Raw genomic sequence first — 27940 nt, 5'->3', positions numbered from 1 at the left:
TCAATCAATAATGTTGTTTTACTTTTTTCTTTAAGTCATTGTACTTTCTACGTTTTTTTAATAACATAATCGAAACCAGTGCTTATAAAGTAATGCAAATGTCCATCCTTACATCCGTCCACCTGCCACAAATGATGTTTCACGGTAATAACCAAAGCACCGCTTCAACATTATTTTTTCTAAATTTTTAACACAATTGCATGGACCATATAATAAAGATCAGCATCGACTGCATGCATGCATGTCGGGAGCTGGGATGGACTAGCGCTTAACTCCAGGGGCGGATGCAGGAATTTTCGAAGGGGGGGTGCTAACCCAGGGCACCCAGGGCAAAGGGGGGGGGGGGTGCAAAACATATGACCCGATACAAATGCATTGATCGGCAAAAATAAAGGGGGGGTGCGCACCCCCGGAACCCCCCCCCCCTGGATCCGCCACTGAACTCCAACTTAACAGGAAAGTAATAAAAAATGGATATCTCCTATTTTCGCTAAAAGGGGAAAATAAAACCATGAAATGCTTAATTAGATATACCTACAACATTGTTTTTAAAGGAGGAACGGTTAATGAGAGCCAATTATTGGCTCCTGAAATTGCAAATATTTTCAGTAGGATAGTTTAAAGACTTTGTCTTTCTTTGAGTCGATTTTCTGCTCAATTTAGGTCTTTAATTCCGATTACCAATTGGCATTTATATAATCTAGAATTCAATGTAGTAAACATAATTTTTGTCACTTCTCTCAGCAAAAAAAGAGAGATCGTATCTCCACTGTCATTTCCTGGTTTTGTTGGTCAGAAGTTAAGGTAAACATATTGTACTTTACATGCATCTCCTCTTGTTGTGATGATTTTAACAGCTAGATTGGTACAGTTTTACTCCATACATGGTAGTATAATGTATTTATAGACTTAAAATCGATTTTTCAATTTTTCAGCTTTATTAATATTATAAATAATTTACCTTTAAAATTCAAAATACAATACCCACAGACTGTGACGAAAACAAGGATATGAAAAACATTGGTATTTTAAGTATATTTTTGTTTTAAATGGAACAAATCCGCATAAGTAGAGTTATACGGAAGAAGGTAACGAACAGCAGCATCAATACTGTGTTTCAAGTGCAAATTTTACACCTATCTGGTACCTGAGATTACCTCTGTGTAACGTGTCATCAGCAACCGTGATGTCAATTTTGATATCGTTATATACAGCGCATATTTGTTTTTGCGATTAAAGTCATTGCAACCTTTATCACGAGTTTAAAAATATTTGGTATTCCGTAGAGTGTCATAATAATTCTGCGAAAAATATTTCCTTGATGTCAAATTATCGAAAACGGAACTGTATCGTAGTCAGACGACCTGCGATTTTTTCTTTAGAATTTACACATATTGGATGACGTAGAGCACATTGGTGTGCTGTCAACTTTTACGGCTACAAGTATATCATGCCTTTTCTGCAATTTTAAAGCACTAATATGTTTAATTGTTAACATTCTGCATAATTTGATGAAGACGAACTACTTGTTCTTTTGACTGTGTGTTTATCTGATGCACTTTTCTACAATTTACAGAGGAAAATGAAGAAATACATGGTAATATGGGGTTCTATGTTTTTCATCGTAGTCATCATGTCGCTGTATCTTATGATGGAAACAGTATCGAACAACATGGGAAGAGTCACTTCTGATGATGTAAGATACACTTTCATTAAAAATGTATAGATAGTGGTTATTTTCATAAAAATATTTATATGAACAATTATTCAATACCAAGTGCTTACTCAAATGAGGGATTGATACTCATTTGGGGAATAGTTCCCTGTTTGGTGGAATATGTGCCAAACCTAAAAATAAATTTAAATCCTGGCATCCCCAAAATCCCAAAAAGAACTCCTGGATCCCAAAAGGGTCAATCCCGAAATCCCAAGCTTAAAAACACCCGATCCTGAAGTCCTGATAAAGTTCCTATCCCCCCTCAAAATAATCAGTATGGTTGCAAAAATGTCAGAAATAAAATGATAGCCAGATTTGACTCGAATTCTTATATTGTAATTCACAAAAGTTTAAAAATAAGCAATTACCAATTGATATACTCAATAATATGTATCATCATTGTGTAAGGGTAGGAATATCATTTACCGTCAGCTGTTAATGTTTTTTTAGCTTCTGTTAATGCCAAATTGGTTAAATTGTTTAGCTTGAATTGTCAACATTTCAGTATCATGATTCGTCAGAGGTCTCAAATATTTATCTTGATTCTTCAAAATCAGAGTCTGTCAATGACAATTGGCAAGAATTTTTACCATTTTACGTCATAAAACCCCAAATTGTTGCAAACTATTTTAAAGCAATATCCCACAAACAAATAACGTAATTGCCGTAGACTGAATAATCACCTAATTGACAGTAGAGCAATTTGATTGTTGTACATATACATGATATATAAGATTTACATGTACAAATACCTGCAGCTGTTGTCTCATTACTGTGGATTCACATTAATTCATGGATAACTATACATAAATAACATGTATAATCAATGATAATAAGCAACGAATTTTAAAATTGAATACCGTGAGTTGGCAGTACGTAACAATGTCTAGTATTCATGAAAAACTAGTTTTACCATGTTTACCCAATCCACAAAAATGGTCATGTTGGTACCCAAGAAAATAAATTAATCCACAACATGTCTTTAATCAAAACAATTGTGTAACAATTAACTGTAGCTTTTATATTTTATATACATGTAGGTACTGAATGCAGGAAAACTATCAAAATTAGAGAACGATTTAACTAAAAATGAAAAAATATTAAAGGAAATAAAGGACACAGTGAAGTTTGTTTCTCAAGGTGACAAAGAATCACTGAAAAAATTAAATGATATTGTCAAAGATGCTGATTCTAAGTTAAATCAGGCAAAAGAGGCAGTAAAGGAACTTTTCCAAAAACCAGCTGAAAAGATTCAAGCAGAACAACCTATTGCAAGGATTCCAGTACACAATGTAGCAGTTAGCGGTAGCAATCAAGTCTGTACGTTAGCTGATGCACCAAATATCAAAACCGATGTTCAGGTTTGACTTTTATTTTATGTCTTAGTGTTTCCAAAATTGTAAAAGTGTTTAAAAGGATGCATTGGTACAGTTCCATATAGACTTGCTACAATTCCCTTTCTAATATATTTCTCTCTTACTAATGTATATGTTAACTGATAAGTGCCAGCCTACTGATTGCCCTTGGAGAAAGGCTTCCTCCTGCAGATGTCAGTATAATTGTAATCTCCTAGTTATAGCAGTAAAATTATTAAAGGGGCAAAATTGAAAAAATAATAATAATTAGGAAGGGACATGTAGCAAGTCTAAGTTCCATAATAAAATACATGAGATCCCTCATGGGTTGTCCAAGTAATCATATGATCACAAATGTTTTTCCAATATAATCAACCATTCATTAATTATTATTTCAAACAAGACAATCAAACAATCAAGAATACCGACCTAGAAATATAAAAAAAAATTTGGAACACCACATGAAAAAAATCTTGAATTATTGTGTTTATATGTACACAATACACGTAAAGATGTAAATTCTGGATTGATCCTACAAATTCTAAATAGTCAGAAATTTCATTTACAGTATCAGAAAATTTGAAATCTTTCATTGTTATCTTTGTGAATATTTCAGATGTTGAAATTGGTTGACCTTATGACCTTTGAAAATCCAGATGGAGGCGTATGGAAACAAGGATGGAATGTGAACTATGACAAAAATAAATATGACAAGAAGAAGTTGTATGTGTTTGTGGTTCCACACTCACATTGTGACCCAGGTAATACATAAGGACTATACATATATACTGTAAATTCAGAAATTATTGTGTGCTTTTATAATTGCATTTTTTGAAAAATGGACAAAATATATGCAAGACTAATAAGTGCAATTTCAGGATATTATGCAGTGGGCACAGACCCCCTAAAATATCTGTAAAAAAATTGGTTGATTATATAGGAAATTACTGAAGCATGACCAGAGCGAGCCCTCACTTGTGAAAAATTCTTGATCCACCATTGGACACTATATTTTCATGTATTGGCCCAAACTAAGGATGATAGTAGTAATTTTAGTGACAAGGCATTCAAATGTTAAAATATGGGAAATGAAGGGTCATGATAATAAGAGAAGAGGAAGAAAAAATGTCTTTGCTTTACTTGACATGTTAGAAATCTGAATTTGATAATGCTTGTCACTATAAAAAAAAGGATATGTGGTATGACTGCCAATGAGACAACTATCCATCAAAGTTCAAATGAAGTATATTTACAAGCAATTATAGGTGTCAGTAACAATGAGAAAAACCCATACAATTTAGTTGACTATAAAAGACCTCAACACGAAAAATATGAAGCAATTAAGAAATTTGTCAACTTCATTTTATAGTGTTAAATAAAATGTTGGTCATTTTATTTAATTGGGATGATTATCTTTTTTTCAGGCTGGGTAAAGACACTTGATACTTACTTCAATGATCAAGTGAAAGGAATATTAGATAACATGGTTGCTAAGTTAGAGGCGTATCCTAAAATGAAGTTTATGTATGCAGAGGTCTCGTTCTTCTCTATGTGGTGGAGTCAGATTGACCAGAATAAAAAGAACAGGGTAAAAAAGTAGGTCATATATATATATTTAGGAAAAATCAATTAGAAAAAAAGAACAGGGTCAAAAAGTAGGTCATATATATTTTAAAGAAAAAGACGTTTTCTTCTTTTAGTACTTTTATCTTACCCTTCTGTAGGGGTTTGTCAAGATATGGCAACATTGCTAAGGGAAACCAGAAGATTTTCAAGGAGAATCTGACATAACATTATTAGATGTTTGAAAGTCTTATAACTCTTACATTACATGCATTAAGCATTTAGCTTTGGTTTAAATATTCTTCTAAAGTATTGTTACATTTCATGTAGATATATTTTTTATTTAATAGAAAAAAACAAAGGTTATAGTGTATCTATTCACGACACAAAGTTAGTATATGTACAACAACAAAAACAATCAAAAAGCAAAGGAACACTGCTTTTATTGCTGGTCTTCATCTCAAAGTCACAGTGAGGCCTTCAACATGGAGTATATATATCTCTATATATGTATATGAAAATTGAAAAAGATGACAACGGTTTTGACTAATCACATCACATTTATAACAATAAAATATAATAAATGTAACAGTTTTATAAAATATATATATGAATAGGAAGTTTTGTACTTGTGCTCAAAACATGTAACTTAATTCATTGCACATGTTACACAGTGTTCTAATGAAACAAGGTGTTATTTTGCTGAAATTATTATTTTATTGATATTATGTTTTTCATAATTTACTGCACATGGAAACACCTGTATAATCATGATAATAACTCTACCTTGTTCTTGTTTAAATCATTAATTTGTACTTCCTTACATCATGTATATTGAGATTACTTGGCACTTTCTACTACTTCAGTGTAAATTAAAAACCTCTTTAAAATACTCTTAACATTGACTTATAGGTACTTTTGTTTCAGTAATTGATTCATGTTTATTATTGTGTGTTAAGAATGTATTGCTATTTACATTATTTATTTATTTACTTGTTATATATGCAAAGAATTATTTTGTGTGTAACAAGACTATTTAGTAGTCAAGAATATCATCATATGTTTAATACTTTACATCAGTCATGTCAGTAGGTTTTGAAATTGATGTGGTGATCCAAAATAGAGAAAACTCTCTTTTATATACAATAGTGACATAATAGTCTCTTCCCATTATCCCAAATCTATTTTGATTAAAAAAAAAAAAATGGAATAATCTTTTGCAAAAGTTGTATTTAAATTAGACTGTTGGTTTTCCTGTTAAAATGGTTTTACTCTAGTCATTTTTGTTCAGAGTGAGCCAAAGCTCTTTGTTGAAGACCGTTCTTTGACCTATAATGGTTTACTTTTACTAATTGTGACTTGGATGGAGAGTTGTCTCATTGGCCCTCATACCACATCTTATATCTATTGTACTCTTTACAGATTGATAGAGAAAGGCCAGTTTGAGATAATAACAGGAGGCTGGGTGATGAATGACGAAGCCAATACACATTACTTTGCTATGATTGATCAGATGATTGAAGGCAACCAATGGCTAAACTTGACACTAGGTATGCAAATTAGTTCAGTGTCTCATTGAAATGAATAAAACAGTTCTACAATCTTTCTATTTATGCATCTATGATGAAAAAGTTGATGTGCTGAAAAAGGAGTGTAGGCTACATATCAAATATAGTTGAGTGCCTGGTACTACTGTAAAAAATAGTGAACAACCTGGTGGCCATCCAAAAGGAACATCACATCAAATTTAATACTAGACCATTGAGAACTTCAAACATTACAAACTAAAACTTTTATCAACATTTAAACACATTCTTTTTTTCACAAACTATTATCATGATTATTGATTGGTACTTATTACCAAACACTGCAGCGAACTGTAAAACTGTTGAAATATTTAAACTTAAAGACAATTATCTCGCGCAACTATTTAAGTCAGTTGTGCAAACATACTTCCTGGATAAGTTTTATTCAGCAATATTTGAGTTCATTTCCAGTATAATTCAGATACAGAGAGAAAGAGAGAGAGAACCCATTAAACAACACACAGTCTCCAACAATATGCACCATCTTGCAATATTATGTAAAATCGTTTTTATGCCCCATTTATGGGCAGTATGTTTTCTGGTCTGTGCGTCCGTTTGTTCGCCCGTCGGTTCGTTCATCAGTCCGTTTTTTCGTCCGTCTGTCTGTCCCACTTCAGTTTAAAGTTTTTGGTCTAGGTAGTTTTTGATGAAGTTGAAGTCCAATCAACTTGAACCTTAGTACACATGTTCCCTTTTATATGATCTTTCTAATTTTAATGCCAAATTAGAGATTTTCTCCCATTTTCACGGTCCACTTAACATAGAAAATAATAGTGCGATGGGGCATCCTTGTACTGGGGACACATTCTTGTTTAAAACTATAAACATTATTCTATGGACTATTTGTTTTAGTTTTTGAATTGATTTCAGTGACTTTTCTGTCTTTTGTTCAGAATTTGCTAAACTTTTTAAAAACTCACAGAAAATGACATTTTTATACTCAAACATTGTCAAACAACTTACTGTTCTTGACCTATGTTGGAGGTGAAGATATTTTTTAATGACATCAAATTTTGGCAAGTTTCATTGGTTTTAGCCACATTTCTATATAACCAATTTAAGCTTCAAGATTATTCACTAAGTTTTCATTGTGATTATTATCTTGTAACATGAATGATAAATTAATTCTCCCTATATAATTACTTTTACATTGTTTTACAGGAGTTAGACCAGAATCTGGCTGGGCCATTGATCCTTTTGGACACACTCCCACCATGGCTTACTTGCTAAAGAAAATGAACTTCAAAAATATGTTAATACAGAGAGTGCATTATGCAGTTAAGAAAGCCCTAGCTAAAGAAAAACAACTGGAATTTATGTGGAGACAAAACTGGGGTATTTTCATTAATTACTATTGTATCTTAAACATACTGATTTGTTGTTTTATTTAGAGGTAGGGGTCAGGGCTTCCAAAAAATATTTGAGCCAGCCGAACATTTTATATCTAATTCCGATTTTAATCCCTTAAGACTTAGTCACAAAAGGCAATTATGGTAATCAGATGGCCATTCCAATGATTGACATTACATTAAAAAAATAAAACGATTTTATACATTACTTTGATATGATATGAATTTGATGTTCGGATGTAACTGTTAAATTGGCAGTGCATCATTTATAGTGTGCAAATTAGCGTGCTCATATCTGCCTTAGACTTTTTATTTGTGCAAAATGACATTGTCAAAAACTTTACTTTCGTTTTCAAACCGGATGTTGACTTGCCAATGGTAAAACATGGACCATAAACAGATACCTAAAATCTGTGTACGTTTACAAAGCACGACTGAGAGAAGAAGCTCTTTCCACGTTATCTCTTCAACAAAATACTTGAAATGAATGTCAGAAACATGTATCAATGATAATTTTAGCATTTTTGAAGAAATATAGGATGCATTATCAAATTTCCCACCTGTGCACATGCGCACACATGTTCTAGTTCATACGACGTAGTTCTGACGATTTTTCATTTAAAACCTTTTTAAATTTTTCATCAAATCATCTTGATAAACTAATTTCTAATAATTTTAATCTTTTGGACTAAATCAATAAGATACAAACTGTTGAAATGTAACAAAATAATTGTGAATAAAGCAATCAATTTATACAATGTCCAGTACTGAACATAGTTCACCTGTCACCTGAAAGGTAGATTTCAGCTGTCCAACTACTAATTAGCCTTGATTAAAATTAGAAAGTATTGAAGTAGGTGTTGTTTTGATAGTAATTAATCATCATGTCACATTTATGAACAGAAATGTGTTGATGTTAAAGGCAAAAGGTTGGGTTAAAAAGATCATGATTATGTAAAAATGACCGAAAAAACATTGAAAACTAAAAAGTATATGACCGTTTCATGCTTTGCCAAGCCGGACTTTTACCGGACATTATACAAATGACCAGAATATATGACCGTTTTGGAAGCCCTGGTAGGGGTATACATGTAGCAAAAAGAAGAAGAAGACACTAAGAGGATATTCATAAACCACATGTCAATTAAATATCCACTTAATAATATAAAGAAACTGAAGATTGAACACACTACAGGGAGATAACTCTGTAAAAATCAGCTGAAGATTTTAATCACGTTCTATTGTAAAAGGAAATATTAATATTCAAACAAAACAAGTGTTTGTCTAACTGTGATATATCTAATAAAAAAAATTCATTAGTGTGTGGTTCAATTTCTAGAAATTTTATATTTTGTCAAAGACTAATTAACGTAAATAGTTTGTTAAAATTTTATGAAAATCAAACTAGCTAAATTAATTTTAGACTAGGTTTTTTGGTACCACCTTAACCCCACCAAAGACTATAGTTGAACTGGAGTGCTCAGAAATTTTTAGCAATTCCTGCTCCAGTATTGACACTCCTGAAAAATTATAACAATATCTATAAACGAAATGTTCCTACCTTCATTTTAATGGTATAGTCCTTTATAGAACAAGAAAATATGAATTCAAAGATTTCATGTCAGAGTAATAAAGCTTGTGAAGAAGAAATTTAATAACTGCATGCAATGTTAATATTTTATACCAGAGATATTATTTTGCAGATCAGGAAGGTTCCACAGACATTTTATGCCATATGATGCCATTCTATTCCTATGATGTTCCACACACCTGTGGTCCAGACCCTAAGGTCTGTTGTCAGTTTGACTTTGGTCGTCTTTCTCCCAGTAGGTGGAACTGTCCTTGGAGAGTACCACCTGTACATATACATGAAGGAAATGTTCAAGAGAGGTAAATAGTTTGTTTTTATTAGTTTTCAGTTTAAAGCATAGCATTTGCTTCACAAGAAAGTAGACATAGAAAGGGACAGTGCTCCATATTTCATCACTGTTCAACAAAGTTGTACAGATTTTCATTGTTAAATAATATCCTAACAATGCAACATATATTTTTTTTATTTATAATATGATAGTTACAGCAAGACACAAATAAGGTTCTCATTTTTTCTCTGAATTACCTCAGGAAATAGACATTAAATATTGGCACCCTTTTTCTGTAAAAAAAAATATGTAAAAATTAACAATGATTTTATAGAATTTTCCTTGTATGTAATAAAATTCTAAAAAGAAAAGTAGGGGTAAGCATGGAAATATTTATAATGGCACTACATGGATAAAACTAGAGGATTCTGAATATCTGGTAAAAATCAAGAAAAACAAGAGGAGCGAACGTCCTTAAAGCATAAAGTGGTCATATATGTTTTTGCTTTCAGTAATCATATGATACAGCAGCACTAGAAGTTGCTTTACATTTATAAATGTGTCAAATGCTTGTGTATCTGGAAATCAGTTATTTTTTTAGCTAATATTGAGATTGGAGATAAATCACAAAAATATTCCATAACCTGAATTTTTTTCTAAAAGACGATCAGAATCAAGTAATTGAAAGATATGAAAACCATAACATTTTGAAATTTCAAATCCTTTCAAAACTTTATACAGTATCAACAAAAGTATATTTGCTGGATTTACCTGCTGTGTTGAAGACCAACTGCATTTGGTGGCCTTCAGCTGTTTTCTGCTCTTAAGTTGGGTTGTTGTCTCTTTGACACATTCCCCATTTCCATTCTCAATTTTATTGATCATTGTAGATCTCTGACGTTACTAGACCAGTACAGGAAGAAGGCTGAGCTGTACCGAAGTAACGTATTGTTTATACCGGTCGGTGATGACTTCCGTTACGACAGAGGGGACGAATGGGACAAACAGTACACTAATTATCAGAAGATATTTGATTATGTTAACTCCAAATCTGACCTCAATACACAGGTAAGCAAATCTGACCTAAATACAAAGGTTAACAAATCTGACCAATCACACAGGTAAACTTTTTTTTATGTAGTATAATTTCAGTGGAATGTACAATGTACAATATAATCTACATAAACTTGCCCTGAAGAGTTGCTAAAGTACATTTTTAAAATGTTAGACACAGAGGACTAATATGTATATTACCATAAACATAGCACAAAAAATAAATAATACTGTGGATTTATTGATTTTAGTTGGTACCAATTTCCAATTTACCAAACTTACATGTTCATGGATATTTAATTTATATAGTTTTGGGGAAGTTTGCATACAAGCCTAAAGGAAATTTGTCATTCCTTGAACATTTGATTTCTTGGTTCACATATACACCCACCAAATCCATGAAATTGGTATCCAATGAATAATAAGAAATTCACAGTATGCAGTAATAAAGTCCAACTCAACTGTGTTGAAAACATGGATAAATCTATTTTTTTAGAATATAGAGATTGAATACACACTCATACTTGTCACATTGTCAAAAAAAATGACAGACTGTTAAAAATATCTGGTTTACACAAATCTCATGCCAGATTTCATGCATTCCAAACATATGATAACACACTCGACCTCTGGTAAGTCAAACACGTTTGTTCAGTCCCTTCGACTTCGACATCAGTCATCATGAGGTTCGACTAGTTTTAAATATAAAAATTGACTATATCTACTTTCTGATATTATTTTAGATTCAGTTTGGAACGCTAACAGATTATTTTAAGAAGTTATATGAAGTAAATGATGTAGCATATGGACAGAAGCCACCTAGCTACCCTGTACTGAGTGGTGATTTCTTCACATATGCTGACCGAGATGACCATTACTGGAGTGGATATTATACATCAAGACCGTTCTATAAAAGACTGGACAGAGTCCTAGAATATCATCAAAGGTTGGTTGTCAGCTAAGTGACTTTCTAACAGTCATTGTTATACCCCCCTTTAAAAATGTGGAGTATACTGTTTAACCACTGTCTGTTCGTCCTTCTGTCCAATGAATATTTTTCGTTGCATCGTTCTCAGGAACTATATCATAAGGATTACTGAAATTTGGTTTCAAGGTTTATATAAGTTAGCTATACTGTATGATGTGTTTTCAGATTTATCACTATAACAACAAATCCATATTTGTGCTTGGGTGTCATCCTTTTCATGTGTTTTCTCATCTGCGCAATGGAAGTCTTGATAGGATAGACGTAGATATTCCTTTGGCATTGGTGGCAGCATATGTTTTAAAAACAAAATATGATAGCTATGCCCTAGGTGGCCGAAGCGGCAGCTGAAAAAACATAGCAGATGTAGCTTTCAAAGGTTGAAGGGCAATTTATAATGATGAAAAAAAATCTTTATAATATAATGTAACTCTATTTGTCATTTATTGTTTTCATTTAGATCAGCAGAAATAGCCTTTACAATGGCCACAGCTTACAGTAGAAGTGATGCCTATTCTAACTTCCCTGAGAGTGCTCTGATGAAGATGTTAGTGACAGCTAGGAGAGCTTTAGGCCTGTTTCAACATCATGATGGTATCACAGGAACTGCTAAAGATTTTGTTGTTATTGATTATGGTAAAAGGTGAGGGTAATCATAAAAAATAGATCAGCTGTTATAAAAATTACATGATTACAATCTTAACTAAAGTATTGTTGTTATACCTGATTTTAATAGAATTGAGAATGGAACTGATTTTACATACATAGTTGTTATAAAAGAAATTGTATCGTTCAACAAAATTTCAAAATTTTTACCAGAGGGAAAGGGCATGTATGAAGAAATTTTTTAAACCATGAAAAAATATTAATGGTAATACAAATTTTTGCCAATATTCCACAAAAATGAATGAAACCACAATTATTATAGTAACTTATACTTTGGATTTTTTTTAGAAAATGATTTTATCCACAAAAGTTGAAACCCATAAATATAAATGAATTCACAATGATAGTAAAATAGAGAAAAATATCTAATGACATCCTTGTGATTCCCAGCTGTAAAACATGTCATCTGTTTCAGAATGTTAGAAGCCTTGATGAATGCCAAGAGGATTATTGTTGAGTCCATGACCTACCTGACAGCCAAGTCTAAGTCAGACTACAAGTACAGCAATGATAAACCTATATTTAACTTGGTATGTAACAATAAATCTATATGTCCTTACAGCTAGACACAATGAAACAAAAAACCTACATTTATCTTAGTATGTCCTTTCATTTTCACACAGTTAAAAGTTATTCTTAGTATGTCCTTTCATTTTCACACAGTTAAAAGTTATTCACAGTTTAAACCAAACCCATACAGAAACGAGGATAACATCCTATAGTATATTTTTGTGATGTGAAATTTATACAATTAATTTGATATACGAGAACAAATTATCAATTAAGCAAATGAAAGTCAAATTATAACTAAAAGATTAAACTATGCTATTCAGTATGATCAATGTAAATTCAGAAATTGCTGTGTAAATTTATTATTGGAAATATTGGGATTCTGACATGATAGATCAAAATATGAGAATATTATATGAAAAGCTGACAAACAAATATATGTGTCCGATTCAGAATGTAAGTTCTAATTATTGCCATACTCACCAAATTTCATTAACTGCAATATTATAAAATTTGCAATGAATACTGAGTTTACAGTATATATTTTCATACACATGTATACAGTATTCCCATGTTATTGTCTACAGGATGAAAGCAGAGAAAATCATGATTCTTTGGCAGAAAAGTCAGTTATTGATGTTTCTGAAGAAGGAAGGTAAAATATGGTCATTCATTATATGTTTTTTTTACCCTGCTTGAAAATTAGGGTGTGTACTAGTTTTTTTATAACCCCTCTTGGAAAGTAGGGGGTTTATTGGTTTTATTATCATCACTCTTGGAAATTATGGGTATAAACTGGTCTGTTGATACATCTATCAGTTATTCTGTTCAGTCTGTCCAATAATAGACACATTCTCATCTTATTTTTCATTCCATATAAGCAAGATTTATATTTTATGATTTAAGAAATCCAGTTTTACTGACAACTACCTTGAGAATGAAATGTGATATTAAATAGTCTAAGAATTTCACAAAATTTGGCAGGATTTTTTTTCAGTGCTGTAAGAAAAATTAGATGAAGTGTACATGGTATAGGGATATGAACTCTCAGATTTAATTTAACATTTTCCAAATTTATTTTCAGTCCAGTTATCTTCTTTAATTCCTTGGCTCACAACAGAGAACAGGTGGTAACAGTTCATGTAAATGCACAAAATGTCCAGGTTGTTGATGGCAATGGTGCAGAAGTTCCATCTCAAACTGATGCATTCTGGGTTATAAAGAACAGAATGGCTCCAGAGGAATTTTTGGTGAGATTTTTTTTTAGTGTACAGATTGTATCTTAGTCATTTTAATAGGTTTAATGGGTTCAGTTCAGTGAAATTATCTTAATTTATTTATAGTAACTAGGTAAGAGGGGTTTAAGGAATGCAAAACAAGCATGAACAGTGTAACTGAAATAACATTACATTTTAAATCATTTATTGTAAAAATAATCTGTTACTTTGTCTAAAGAATAAAAATGTCTTTCAAAATTGGCCAATCACCTAATCACCATCAACATTAACCTATTCAGATAACATTAATGAATTACAATGCCACATTCTTACACGGATGGACAATTGGAATAATAAAACTACCAACGTTTTGTCCTGTCATTCACAATTTAAGAATAAAGAGATGTAAAATTGAGAATGGAAATGGGGAATGTGCCAAAGAGACAACAACCCGACCATAGAAAAAAACAACAGCAGAAGGTCACCAACAGGTCTTCAATGTAGCGAGAAAATCCCCCACCGGAGATGTAGTATACTTGATGATGAGACAACTATCCACAAAATTCTGAATGTAGTCAAGTTAAACAATATAAAGATACTTAGCTATGACAAGATTGTCAATGAGATAACAACCACATAAAATATAACAACTATTGGTCATTGTGTGGCCTTCAACAATGAGGAAATCCTATTTATTCAAAATTGTTAATTTATTTTATCAAATCTGCTGCAGGTGTCTTTTGTTGTTGATGTTCCAGCCTTAGGTAGCGCCACCTACTTACTGAAGAGGACAACAAAGGGAAGTAAATCCTATGGGAAAGTAACAATGTATAACACTGAAGCTGAAAATGTTCCTGAACAGTTAGTATTGGTTATTTATAAATTACACAAATTCTTCTTGAAATAAAAGAATAAGGACAACATACAAAAAAAGGACACATTTTGGAAGATACCTTCAGTGGAAAGTAAACTGGAAATCAGTATTTAACAGCAATAATTCCAATGATGTATTAAGTTTTATCTCAATGGTCACTATCCTGGTAACCTAAAATTTCCACGTGTATAAACCCATATCATTGAGAGTATGCATTCTTACACAGAACTGTAAGTGTTGATCTGATTTAATTGTTTGTGCATGTTATTTGTAATATAGGTAATACATATAAAAATTTCAAGATATTTTATAATAACAAATTGATATACTTGTTAAGTTTATTGATGTTGGAGATCAACTTTAGAGTTATTCATAGAGTACTTGTTTTCAAAGATTTGGTTGGTACAGAACAGCAAATTTAACAAATATTTGTAGAAACGATGACTTGAAAAGGTCATTTTGGCAAATAAACATAATAAATTTTCCTATAATGTATTTTTGTGTTTTTCAGATCTCCATTTACAATCAAAACAGAACAAGAAAAAGATTTCTCTGTTGAGAATTCCTTCTTGAAAGCTGATTTTTCTGGAAATACAGGCTTTTTAAAGGTAAAATTAAATATTTATAAAAATAAGATCTTAGAGTATACATTGTGTCAAAATCATAACCCTGTTCTACAGAACCACATACTAAAACTTGAAATACACTTTTTTCTGTATGACATGTTCCTGATGTTTAATTCTTTACTGTACAACAGTTGTAATCCTCATTTACACAATGAAGGGGGTGCTAAATTTTATTGTCCCCCATGCAACACGTTGCAGAGACATAGAAATACCAGTGTTTGTCCGTTGTTGGGAAGTTACATTTTTTGTAGAATTTTTAAAATAGAAATTATAGTTAAAAGGAAAATTCAAAATAATGAGTAGTTGTCTCAAAAAAAAGGGCCTTGGCTTTAATAGACTATTTACACGTGTATGCAAACTTGTTCACTGTTACATAAAATCACACATGTTCCAGTAAACTATGACATCAAAATTTAAAAGCAATTGTTGCTTGATGTCTGAAGGTTATTTGGAGCAGATCTAAGATCATTCGAAGACAAAATACAGCTAAATACCAAAAGTGTAAATATGTTTATTCTGAAACAGCTTGAATAGCAAATTAAAATTTTATGTCAAATGATTATTGATTACAGTCTGTGACAACAAAGGATGACGGCAAACAACATAAGATAGAGGTCAGCTTTGTATCTTATGGTATATCTCATGGTAAAGAGAAGAGTGGAGCTTATCTGTTCTTACCTGATGGTCCAGCAAAGGTAAGGAAAAGGGGGAGGGGGGAGGGGGTAAGATAGAGGTCAGCTTTGTATCTTATGGTATATCTCATGGTAAAGAGAAGAGTGGAGCTTATCTGTTCTTACCTGATGGTCCAGCAAAGGTAAGGAAAAGGGGGAGGGGGGAGGGGGTAAGATAGAGGTCAGCTTTGTATCTTATGGTATATCTCATGGTAAAGAGAAGAGTGGAGCTTATCTGTTCTTACCTGATGGTCCAGCAAAGGTAAGGAAAAGGGGGAGGGGGGAGGGGGTAATTTAGAGGTCAGCTTTGTATCTTATGGTATATCTCATGGTAAAGAGAAGAGTGGGGCATACCTGTTCTTACCTGATGGTCCAGCAAAGGTAAGGAAAAATATATTGAGGGGGAGGTGTAAGATGGAGGTCAGCAGTCGATTTCACACAAAAAACTTAGGACTAAGATTTATCGTAAGTATACTGATTTGTTCATGACTTAAGACCAATCTTAGTCGTGAAATCGACTCCAGCTTTGTATTTTATGGAATAATATATAAAGAGAAGCATGGAGCTTATCTGTTCTCACCTGATGTTTGTACCTTTTTAGGTAAAGATTGCATGAAATGCAATCAGAATTTTATGAGACTGACTTGATATCTAAATCTTCGATGGCGTACGACTACCTTTTTGATACACAAAATATAGTGCATTGATCATAACATTCTATACATCCTGTATATGAACATTTCCAGAAATTTAAAGATGTAATATATGCTCAGATATTCAAGGCACAAAATTATATTACACTTGTCAAGAAATTTACATAACTTCTACAAGGTGTAGGAATCTAATATCTGTTCTAAAAATATAAACAATGTCATTTTTAAAGTCATCTTTTTAAAAAAAATGGAGTTATCTTCCTTTGTCTAGAATTGCTGTTAAATCAACTGCAACCAATGCAATATTTAATTTTAATTCCCACAGATAAATTGAAGCAATCTTCACCATTCAGTGATTAAAAGCAGCACTTTGATTTTACTCATTGAAATCCTGTAGATACTTGGTTAGGCTATAAATTCCTCTGAAAAAGAAAAAAAAAAGAAATAAACTCAAAAAAGGGAAATGTCAAATTTGTTTATGATCTTTTTTCTATTTTTTTGACAGCCTATCAACTATATGTCACCAACCATAAGGATAACAAGAGGCCCCATTGTGTCAGAGGTTGTAGTGTACCACCAGTATACAGAACATCATGTTAGAATTCTCAGTTCTCCTGGTAAGTTATACTACTGTACAGGTCACCAGTAATAAGGATAACAAGAGGCCCCATTGTGTCAGAAGTTGTAGTGTATCAGCAGTATACAGAACATCATGTTAGAATTCTCAGTTCTCCTGGTAAGTTATCTCTCTGTACAGGTCATCAGTAATAAGGATAACAAGAGGCCCCAGTGTGTCAGAGATTGTAGTGTACCACCAGTATACAGAGCATCATGTTAAAATTCTCAGTTCTCCTGGTAAGTTATCTCACTGTACAGGTCACCAGTAATAAGGATAACAAGAGGCCCCATTATGTCAGAGGTTGTAGTGTACCACCAGTATACAGAACATCATGTTAGAATTCTCAGTTCTCCTGGTAAGTTATCTCACTGTACAGGTCACCAGTAATAAAGATAACAAGAGGCCCCATTGTGTCAGAGGTGGTAGTGTCCACCAGTATACAGAACATCATGTGAAAGTTTTCAGTTCCCCTGGTAAGTAATCTTCCTCTCAAGACATGGATCACATGACCACATAACAAGTCACATGACATTGTGGCTGATAACTAAGGAAAAAAACATGGGAATCCACATGTAAAAAGCCAATTAATCTCAGATAGCTGGGGCTCATAATAAAGATATGATGTACTGATTTTCAGTTGGTATGCATATAGATATTATAATATAAAAGCTTTTTGCTGAGTGAGAATAGTAAATGAGTTCAAAGAAAGCTTCACATATATTGTGTCGAGCAATTTTTTTCTTCTATCAGAATCGTAGTTGGGATTTCAGATGGGAGATATCAGTTTGTAAGCTAGTTTCTAGTTGCTGTGGTGTCTGGAGTCCTATATTTCCTCCTAAAGGTCAAACTTTAATTCAAGGTACCAATGTGGTTATATTTGATTTATTATTATTATTATTATATAGAAACAAAACGGCAGTTGTGATCAATTATTTAGATTTCTATTTATAGGTAGAGATGGCAGTGCTTTAGATATATATAAACTGGTATATTTCTATTTATAGGTACAGATGGCAGTGCTATAGATATATATAACCTGGTAGACATTAGTAGTACTGGTGGTAACATTGAGACAGCCATGAGGATTAACACTGACATACAAAACACAGATAGAGAATTCTTTGTTGACCTTAATGGTTTCCAGGTAATTATTTAACAAGGTTATAAAATGTTTATATACAGTTCAACTGAAATATTGATATATTATTCAGACACACTTTTTCTTTTTGAGGGGGGGGTGGGGAGTTTTTTTCATCTTTGCAAATAACAGATGTGAATTTAAATCATTACATATCATATATAATTTGTAAAGATGGCTTTTAAGTCATACATGTCTGTTCGATAAGACTATATGTTCCCCTATATATGTCTTTTTGTAATGCATGTTGTTTAGTTGCTATGTCATAGAAGCCTTCATCTTCTTTTAGTTAAACAAAAAAAGTTAATTAACATGTATCTTCAATCTTTTAATTTCAGATGATCAAGCACAAGAAATTAGATAAAATTCCACTGCAGGCCAACTTTTACCCAATGCCGTCCATGGCTTTTATAGAAGATGATAGTTATAGGTTTAGTGTTTTGTCTGGACAGTCACTAGGCATGGCTAGCTTAGAAGTTGGTAAGTAATAAATGATTGTTAGTGTTTAAGGTGGTACCTAACACTACAGGGAGATAACTCTGTAAAGTCAGTTGAACGTTTTAATTAAGTTGTGCTGTAAAAGGAATATTAAGGTTCTCAATGATCAAAATTGGTGTTTATCAAATTGCTATATAACCAGTGTAATTTTTCTGACAAAACGGTTGGTTCAAAATTTTTTCAATTTTTATATTTTTGTTTAAGTGTCAAAGCAAATACTTTGACAAAGTTTTATGAAAATTAAACGAGCCAAATTTATTTTAGTGAAAGTGTTGGGTACCACCTTAACACCACTTTTAGCGCTATAAGCAATATTTCTAGTGGCCATATTTTATTGATGGAGAAATCCCAAGTGCTAAAGAGAACTACAACCTTCAACAGGACATTTGGTAGTCTTTGTCTCGTTCAAAAAGTAAAATCACAAAAATACTGAACTTAGAGGAAAATCAATTCAGTCCATAATCACATGGCAAAATCAAATAAAAAAACACATCAAAAACGAATGGACAAGAACTGTCATATTCCTGACTTGGTACAGGCATTTTCAAATTTAGAAAATGGTGGATTAAACCTGGTTTTATAGGGCTAACCCTCTCACTTTGATGACAGACTCATCAAATTACTTTAATCTATTTGATGTCATGTTGTCAAACTATATGAACAAGTCATTGCAAATGTCATATGACAGACACAAACCAATGACATCCACTAAATCATGTTAACCTGTATCAACAATTTCAACAAATTCCATAAAAGATGGAATCCCAAAAAATTCACAAAAGTTGGTAATTAACAAATTCTGCAAAAGTTGATACCCAACAAATTTTACAGGAGCTGGAATACAGCAAATAAAAATAAATCAACATTATATGAATGAAAGGAACCAGCATCCCAGCAATACATTGGAACTAAACTGATGTCTTTAATATTTTATACTGCTTACAGGTCAGATTGAGATAATGATGGACCGACGTTTGAATCAGGATGACAACCGAGGTCTGGGTCAGCCTGTTCATGATAATAAAGTTACACCTAATAGGTTTGCTCTCTTATTTGAAAAGAGGCTAAAGCCAAGGGTAGGTATTCACTTACACTTTGAACATAAGCAATTGCCCTGTTCTGTGTTTCACATTAATGCATTAGTGTTTGTCTTGTCTTGACAGATTCCCATGTCTTAGGCATGCTGTTTTAGACAAAGGTTGTGTCAACAATTTGAGAAACTTTGTGATTATGTTAATTAAACTATAATTCATAGGTCAAGGATATTGAGTACCAACCATACTTTTCAACAAGAAAAATAAATTGTGAACAGAATAAAGTAAAAAGGAACCCATCAAAGATACCAGGATTATAATTTTGTACACATTTCATCTATAAAAAAACTCATGCATCATCTGTGATGCTCAAATCATAAAAGTGAAATCACAAATTAAAGTACAACTTTAAAGAGTGTTTAGGACGCAAAACTAATTATCTGTGAATAAACTCATCATAGATACTAGGATTGAAATTTTGAATTTGCCCCAGACGAGAGTTGGTCTGCAAAAGACTAGTCATTGCCTTTATCAAAAAAGTTTAAAAGGGCAAATAAAAAACAAAATTGAAGAGCATTGAGGACCAAAAATTCCTAAATGTTTTGCCAAATAAAATAAGGTAATCTATTCCTGAGGTAGAAAAGACGTAAGTTTTTCAAAAATTCAATTCTCTGATTATATTAATTTTATCTTTTCAGCCTAAAGAAAAAATAACTGGATTTCCGTCTCTTCAAGCTCATCTAACCTCGTTACAGCTCATTCAGCCAATATTTGTCATTCCTAAAAATAGTGATACGGAAAGCATTCCACTTTTACCAAACTTTAAACCAATGCAGAAAACCTTGCCGTGTGAAATCCATCTATTGAACTTCAGATCTCTACGTTATAGTGAAGATGACACTAGTCATGGATTTAAGCCAAGAAAAGATGTTGCAATGTTACTTCATCATTTAGGATTTGATTGTAATTTTCCTAATCGTGGATTAAAATGTGATAGTTCAGATGGACAGGTAAGATTTATGTCAGGTTTTTTTGGGGGGAGGAGGAGTGTAGGGGATGACAGTTTTTTTTTTGTTTTTTTTTATTTATTTGGTGTATTTTGTGTAAAAAGGGTATCCGCACCTCAGCGTTTTGACAAGAAGTAATATAAAAAATGTTTTTTAATTTTCAATATGCAATAAAAGTCCAGAATAACAGACCAAAAGAAAAATTGACTTCTAAGATGGAGAGTTCTCATGGATTTTCCCAGAGGACTATGGATTTAAATCATGGTTGTACATCAATATTATTTTAAAGTTTCTTTATTATTCACATATAGCAAACTTCAGTCAGTGTCTTCTTAAGATGGGAGTGGTAATTAGGCTTACTCTTGTAATTGGTTTCAGATTTCTAAATTTAGTTTGCCTAAATCAAATATAACAATGCCACCAAACACCGATCAAGTTCCAATTTGAGTTATGTCACTTCATAAATTAAAAAATTTCAAAACATTTACTCAACCAAATGTAATAAAACTTATACACAATGTGTATCACCACCAAACACAGATCAAGTTCCAATTTGAGTTATGTCCCTTTATAAAAGGTAAAATAATGAATTTGTTGCTTTGCCACTCTAACTTTAGTTTGCCTCAACCAACTATATGAATTTTGTTTAAACTCTATAATTAAGGAAGCTGGCTTGTCATGTTTTGGATTTTTTGTCAGATTTTCGGAATTCTCTGGTTTTATCCATTTGAATGCCTTGAAAAAATTTGCCCGCTGACCCCCCTTTTTGTTTTTGTAAATCTTTAACATGTATAATGATAAGCCATCTGTAAAAGTCTTGTAAAATTTTAAATACTTTTTAACAGTTTTTGAGAACTTCAACTTGTTAATGATAAAGCTATGAAAAGTCAAGAGAGAATAATTTCCTGCCAAAATTTCAATTGCTAATATCTCGAAAACAAGCACGGTGACCTATATATTTTTTTTTGCTCCTAGGATTCCTTTATTAATCCCCTTTCAATATAAACTAGTGTTTTGAAAAGTTAATTACTTTGAAACTAAGAAGAGAAACTCGCTTTAAACAGATATACATCTACAAACAACAAAGAAAACTCCCATACAGACACCTTAAAACAACAAAGAAAACTCCCATACAGACACCTTAAAGTACAGATTCCCTCCCCTCCTCTCAGCTAATAAAATATGTACTTAATTATATTGTTTTCTCTTTCAGATATCATTCCTTCGCTTATTCAAAGAGTTAACATTTAAAAATACCAAAGAAACATCTTTATCTCTGAATTATGATCAAAGAGATGTTAAGAATGGAGAAACAATGTCTCTTAAACCAATGGAAATATATGCGTATCGAACAGAATTACAGTGGATGGCCTCAACGTATTAATCAGTTTACTTGTTGTACACATTTTAAAGTGCATCATCAATATAATTGAAATGGTTTTTATGCCCCACCTACGATAGTAGAGGGGCATTATGTTTTCTGGTCTGTGCGTCCGTTCGTTCGTCCGTCCGTCTGTTCGTTCGTCCGTCTGTCCCGCTTCAGGTTAAAGTTTTTGGTCAAGGTAGTTTTTGATGAAGTTGAAGTGCAATCGACTTCAAACTTAGTATACATGTTCCCTATGATATGATCTTTTTAATTTTAATGCCAAATTAGAGGGTTTACCCCAATTTCACGGTCCACTGAACATAGAAATTGATAGTGCGAGTGGGGCATTTGTGTACTGGGGACACATTCTTGTTGTAACTGAATTCAGAACTTTGATCATGCAAATATTAGCCTAAGGGCTATTGTCGAATAGCCAAAAGACAGTTGTGATGTGAAAAAAAATGCAAACAAATAATGTTTTTACAATTTGAGTTTTCATTAAAAGGTTTCTGTAAATTCAATAATTTTAACATGCATTTATAATTGAGATTAATTCTTTTGATGTCAAGAAAATAATGCACATAAATTATTCTTTCACAATTTTAGTTTTAATTTACATTTTTGTAAATGAAAACTATTTTTCAATTGAATTCAATATAAAAAGCATAGCAAACATTTCTGAATTTACACAGTTATTTACTGATATATAAGATGAAAACAAGTCTCTAAGGAATTACGCTGAAAAATTTGCATTTAAAAATTGTTTCAATTCTTTTTTTTTTAAATGTATTTTGATGAGGAACACGTTTTTAGAATTACACATGAATTGACAAGGTTTTATTAGTTTCTGTCTCACTAGCCTTATGCTTTACATTATAATAGTAGCTTTAATAGGATTAATAAAAAGTAAAATGTAAAAACATGTTTATAATGACATAGCCAGAAAATGTTTTGGTCTGAACACTTTGTAAATTTTCGAGATACTTTTTAACATCTAATGTTAGCCAGTTTCAAAAACAATCTGGCCAGATAGAATATGAGCTGTTTCAGATAGAAATCGACCTTATGTCAGTACCTTACATGTACATGCAAAAGACTCTGATTGATTCAAATATGAAATAAATGATGAATTTTGATTTGTTTAGTAGGATTCTTAAATAAACTCATTTTTCAAACAGTTAGGGACGACATCAAAAGTTCAATGTAGGATAAAAAACTAAATTCACATAGTTTTTTTTTCACTGAACCCCCCACCCCCCTCTTAATTTAGTTTGGGGAAAATTGATTTACCAATAGGGTTATATGTAAAAATTGATTTTAGATATACAAATCTTGTAGAATTTTAACCCCCCCCCCCCCCCTCCACTCCCAAACTATTTGATTTAAGTTTTTCATCCTACATTGATCTTTTGATGTCGTCCCTTACAAACAGATATATTGACAATCATTTGCTAAAGGTTGATTCTTATCAGACACAGCTCATATAATTAATTAGCAGTTTTGTTATAAATTTCTATTTACTATCAGAGAGTCTGACAAAACAAAAATTGACCTGAAAAATGTCAAATCAAATTTAGTAACCTCGGTTTTGTAGGTCAGAGATTTATTTAATTAGTAGATATTCAATTTCTTTTAATTTTAGGTATTGAATTTGCAGTAATTTATTGGTTGTAAACTAGCTGCACAAGTAATAGAGAAGAGTATAGCATTGATCATTTGTAGAAAACACTTCTTATATTGATAATGGGTGCAATATCTAATTTGTTCTTTCACTTATGCTTAACATAGATACATTAACTTGTTAATATGATAAATTAGGGATCATTTGTATTGAGTGTATGTACATCGTCAATTGTTCTTAAAAAGAATAACATGTTTTGGATTTAAAAATGTCCATTTTGTATTACTACTACCTTTTAATATCTTATTTATCATGTAAAACTGAAATAATTATAAATGTAAAGCAATATAACCAGAGTCCTTATTTTATATAGTAGTTAGTTTTCATTGACAAGCAGATACATATAAAGGACTTTATCGCTATTTTGTGCATTTTTCCTTTGATCTTTTTTTGTGATAATTTTCATATCATGCTACTCGCTTGAGATGGAAAATTATTGCTAGAAACTAAGGAGACAGGTGGCGTTGCTAATGAAATTGACATGACATTGACAACATCGTCATAGGTAAAATAGCGATAAACAGATTATCATTGTTCATCTCAACTCGATTGCTTTTCTCGCTTTCGCCGTGACCGGCTCAAGCGAGAAAATCAATCTCGTTGAGGTAACCAACGATAATCTATAAGTATAGCCAGTCAAGGTCATTAAAAACATCCACCAACCCACCCCCAATACGAACATGTTGTGACCCATGTCCAATGATTAATTTTTCCCCTCCCCTGAACTTTCATTTGGAATAGCCCAAATCAAGTTTACAGTTGTACATATTTGTAGGTGATTGGTTTTGACCCCTGAAGTGACCTTTCACTCTAATGTGATGTACTAGTAGAATTTTACCATTCCATATTATGTGATATTAATAAAATGCAGCTGATATTTAATGTTATATGAATTTATTAAAGGTCATTTAAAATTAATTCCTTAGTTTTTTTTGTTTTTTTTACTTTGTAAGACCGGCATTTAAAATTGTAAGAATGTAAGATAAGATCAGGATTACTTCTTAATATGAGAATATTGTGGGTTGTAAGAACAGGAATCAGAATTTTGGAATTAATTTTATTATGGCTGTATTTATACTGTACAAGTGTGTTCAATCCTATAGCAATGAAAAGAAACAATAGTGGTATGAGGTTGATTATTATTTATAAATTTTATATATAATTTTTTTGACTGTTTCAATTCAGTGCAATGCACTGGTTGATAAAATATAATTGACTCATTTTCATCATATCTTTTGAACATTTGTGATGTCTAGTTACGCATGTACGTACTAAGCTATTTTGTTATTTATGCTAATGATTTTTGTTTTGCTGTTTTTGTTTTGTATAGTCTTTCATGATTTTTGGTTATTTTTTGCAGGGCTAAGGGATCTATCAAAAGTTGGATCAGATATGAAAATTCTATCAAGAGGGACATTCTTTACTATTAAAATCGTAACATTTGCTTGGAAAAAATAGTTAGCAAGACTTCAAAAGAATTCAAATATTAAAATTTAGGAAAATATGAATTAAAACTTTTTGATGGATATAAACACCAAAAGAATACCGTTTTTGTACATTGTGTATCAAAAAAATGTATGTGTGCTGAATTTCATCATCTTCTTGTGTGTCATAATGTAGAAATTGAAAGAGTAAGGTAAATATTTATACCACACTATTTTTGTGTACTTTCAAACCAAATCAAAATGAAAAGGAGTATTGTCTTTCTGTAGTTAACCAGTATTGAAAAAAATATTATGCTATATATTATACCTTAATAAATTCTTATGTGTATGTGTGTACTTCTACTATGTATAAGGGACGACATCAAAAGTTCAATGTAGGATAAAAAACTTAATTCACATAGTTTTTCACTGACCCCACCCCCCTTTTTTAACTTAATTTGAGAAAAATTGATTTACCTTTATGGATATATGTAAAATTGATTTTGGAATAACAAAACTTGCATCAATGTTGACCCCCACCCCCAAACTATTTGATTTAAGTTTGTTATCCTACATCGATCTTTTGATGTCGTCCCTAACCTTTTGTTGTATGTTCTTCACTGTTCATAGATATATCTTGCAATTTTTTTTCATTTTGTGGCACACATGGTCTGACTAAATGTACAATTAAATGTTTGAATCTTTGGATTTATATTTTATCGATGGGTATAAATGATTATGCAAACACTATTTGAAAATTCTCTCTTTTACTTATAAAACTTTGTATTCTGCCATAACACTTTTCATGTTTAAGGTTTAAAGTTTGCTGATTATGCAAAACTGACCTACATGTACCTTCTAAAAATCCAGATTTTTTTTTACATTTAAACTTTGACTAAAGTAGTATTTGCTTTGTAACTGTGAGTGTTTATGTATGCATATGTATGATTGAGAAAATCCAATGACTTATATTGATATTAGATGCTAGTTTTATATTTTGTTATTGTAATATGACCGAGCACTGTATGTAGAGGTAGGTTTAACATTTTCACATTTTTTGTATGAATTATGGTATAATTAGTATTATTCATGTCATTCAGATTCACATTTTGCAATGAAAAAAACTGCTGAGAATGAATTTGATTTATTGAATTTTATCAGTTTGAATGATTCATTTAAACATTGAGTATTTTGTAGTTCAAATGCATGTCTCAGTCTGGCGTACACAATTATACTCCTGGTATCAGTAATGGTTACTTTTCATAGAATATCATACAATGATTGATTTATTTTACAGAAAACCTAGATTGAGGGAGATAACTCTGTAAATTTGAAATATGTTTGTAATAGCCTATTCCATCTGCATTTTATGCATGTCTTTTCTTGCAGTGAATATAACATATATTAAATAAGATTATTATATATATTCTGATAATTATATGATTGAATTAATTTCATCAATTTGATGCTGATATTTGTGTAAGAGTTCATCTTCTCACCTTAATAATAAATATTTTGAGAAAATGAAGTTTTGTAGACCATGATTGTTGCAACATTTAATGAGAAATAATACATATAATAAACAGATGTTTTTTCTAAGTAGAAAATAAATTGTTAACTCTCAAAAAACTCTTTGATTATTTATTATTTATATTTTTTACTTGACAAATTTTGGATAATAGTTTGAAATTTGAAGTTTTATACATGTTCAATATTTAATTGCTTGACATATCTTGGATGTAGATATAAGATGTATGAATTTTATGTGATAGTTTGTATTTATTTACTATGAATAACGGATAATAAATTATTATGCAAGGCAGAGCATTTAAAAAATACATATATAATGCAAAATTTCTAACATATAGCTTTTGAACTTATAATTATATATTTGTTTATTACCTATACTGCAAATTTCTCATAATATTAAATGGGAATGTCAGAAGGTACTGTTTGCTAACTTAAAAGTTTTTATTTAAGATTGGGTTTTAAATCAACCACATATCATTGTATGTTTTAAGCAACACTTGATATGAGAGTAAGGATAATTTAATGAGAGAGAGAGAGAGAAAACCAGAACAAACTTTTAAGTTAATGCATACAAATTATGTAAGATGTAATAAGAAATATTACCAAAGGGAGATAATTTTGTTAATATGTATTATCTCACCTTAGAATACAGGTGAGGATAGATTTATTTAAACTCATGGCAGTAAGAAATTGCAGCTTTAATTGAAATTGACTTGAGTTTTATAACTGACCCTCTGACATGCCATGAAATAACAAACTTGATATTAATATATAGTTAAGTAGTCAATAGGATGTGTTTTGTGTGTACGAACGTTGGACTGATTTTGAATAATTTTTTCATTATTATTCTCACAATCAATATGGCCAATTTTGTTGCAAGAATTTATGATTTTTGTACATATACTGTTATAATATATGTTGAGTTATCTAAATTGTTTATGAATAAAATCCTTCTTTTA

At 31.5% G+C, this 27940-nt stretch overlaps 1 protein-coding gene across 2 annotated transcripts; it reads left to right on the top strand.

Annotated features, from left to right (window-relative positions):
• Positions 1-987: 987 nt before the first annotated feature.
• LOC139496131 (alpha-mannosidase 2x-like) lies at positions 988-27940 on the top strand. Of its 2 annotated transcripts, XM_071284596.1 has the most exons (23): positions 988-1088; positions 1577-1696; positions 2758-3078; positions 3689-3833; positions 4497-4668; positions 6058-6185; positions 7383-7556; positions 9274-9460; positions 10320-10497; positions 11226-11428; positions 11928-12110; positions 12549-12663; positions 13231-13298; positions 13728-13893; positions 14594-14721; positions 15246-15342; positions 15933-16055; positions 17190-17301; positions 18308-18447; positions 18780-18921; positions 19885-20015; positions 20672-20983; positions 22194-22856. In XM_071284596.1, the coding sequence occupies exons 1-23, from the start codon at positions 1050-1052 to the stop codon at positions 22362-22364; spliced, it is 3555 nt and encodes a 1184-aa protein (XP_071140697.1). In that variant the 5' UTR covers positions 988-1049; the 3' UTR covers positions 22365-22856. The 2 variants fall into 2 exon arrangements, with proteins under 2 accessions (XP_071140697.1, XP_071140698.1); XM_071284597.1 differs by lacking the exon at positions 988-1088 and having other exon boundaries at positions 1247-1696; positions 22194-27940.

This window comes from Mytilus edulis, chromosome 11 (assembly GCF_963676685.1).
Source record: "Mytilus edulis chromosome 11, xbMytEdul2.2, whole genome shotgun sequence".
Lineage (NCBI taxonomy): Eukaryota > Metazoa > Mollusca > Bivalvia > Mytilida > Mytilidae > Mytilus > Mytilus edulis.
This window is presented reverse-complemented; position numbering and strand designations above follow the sequence as displayed.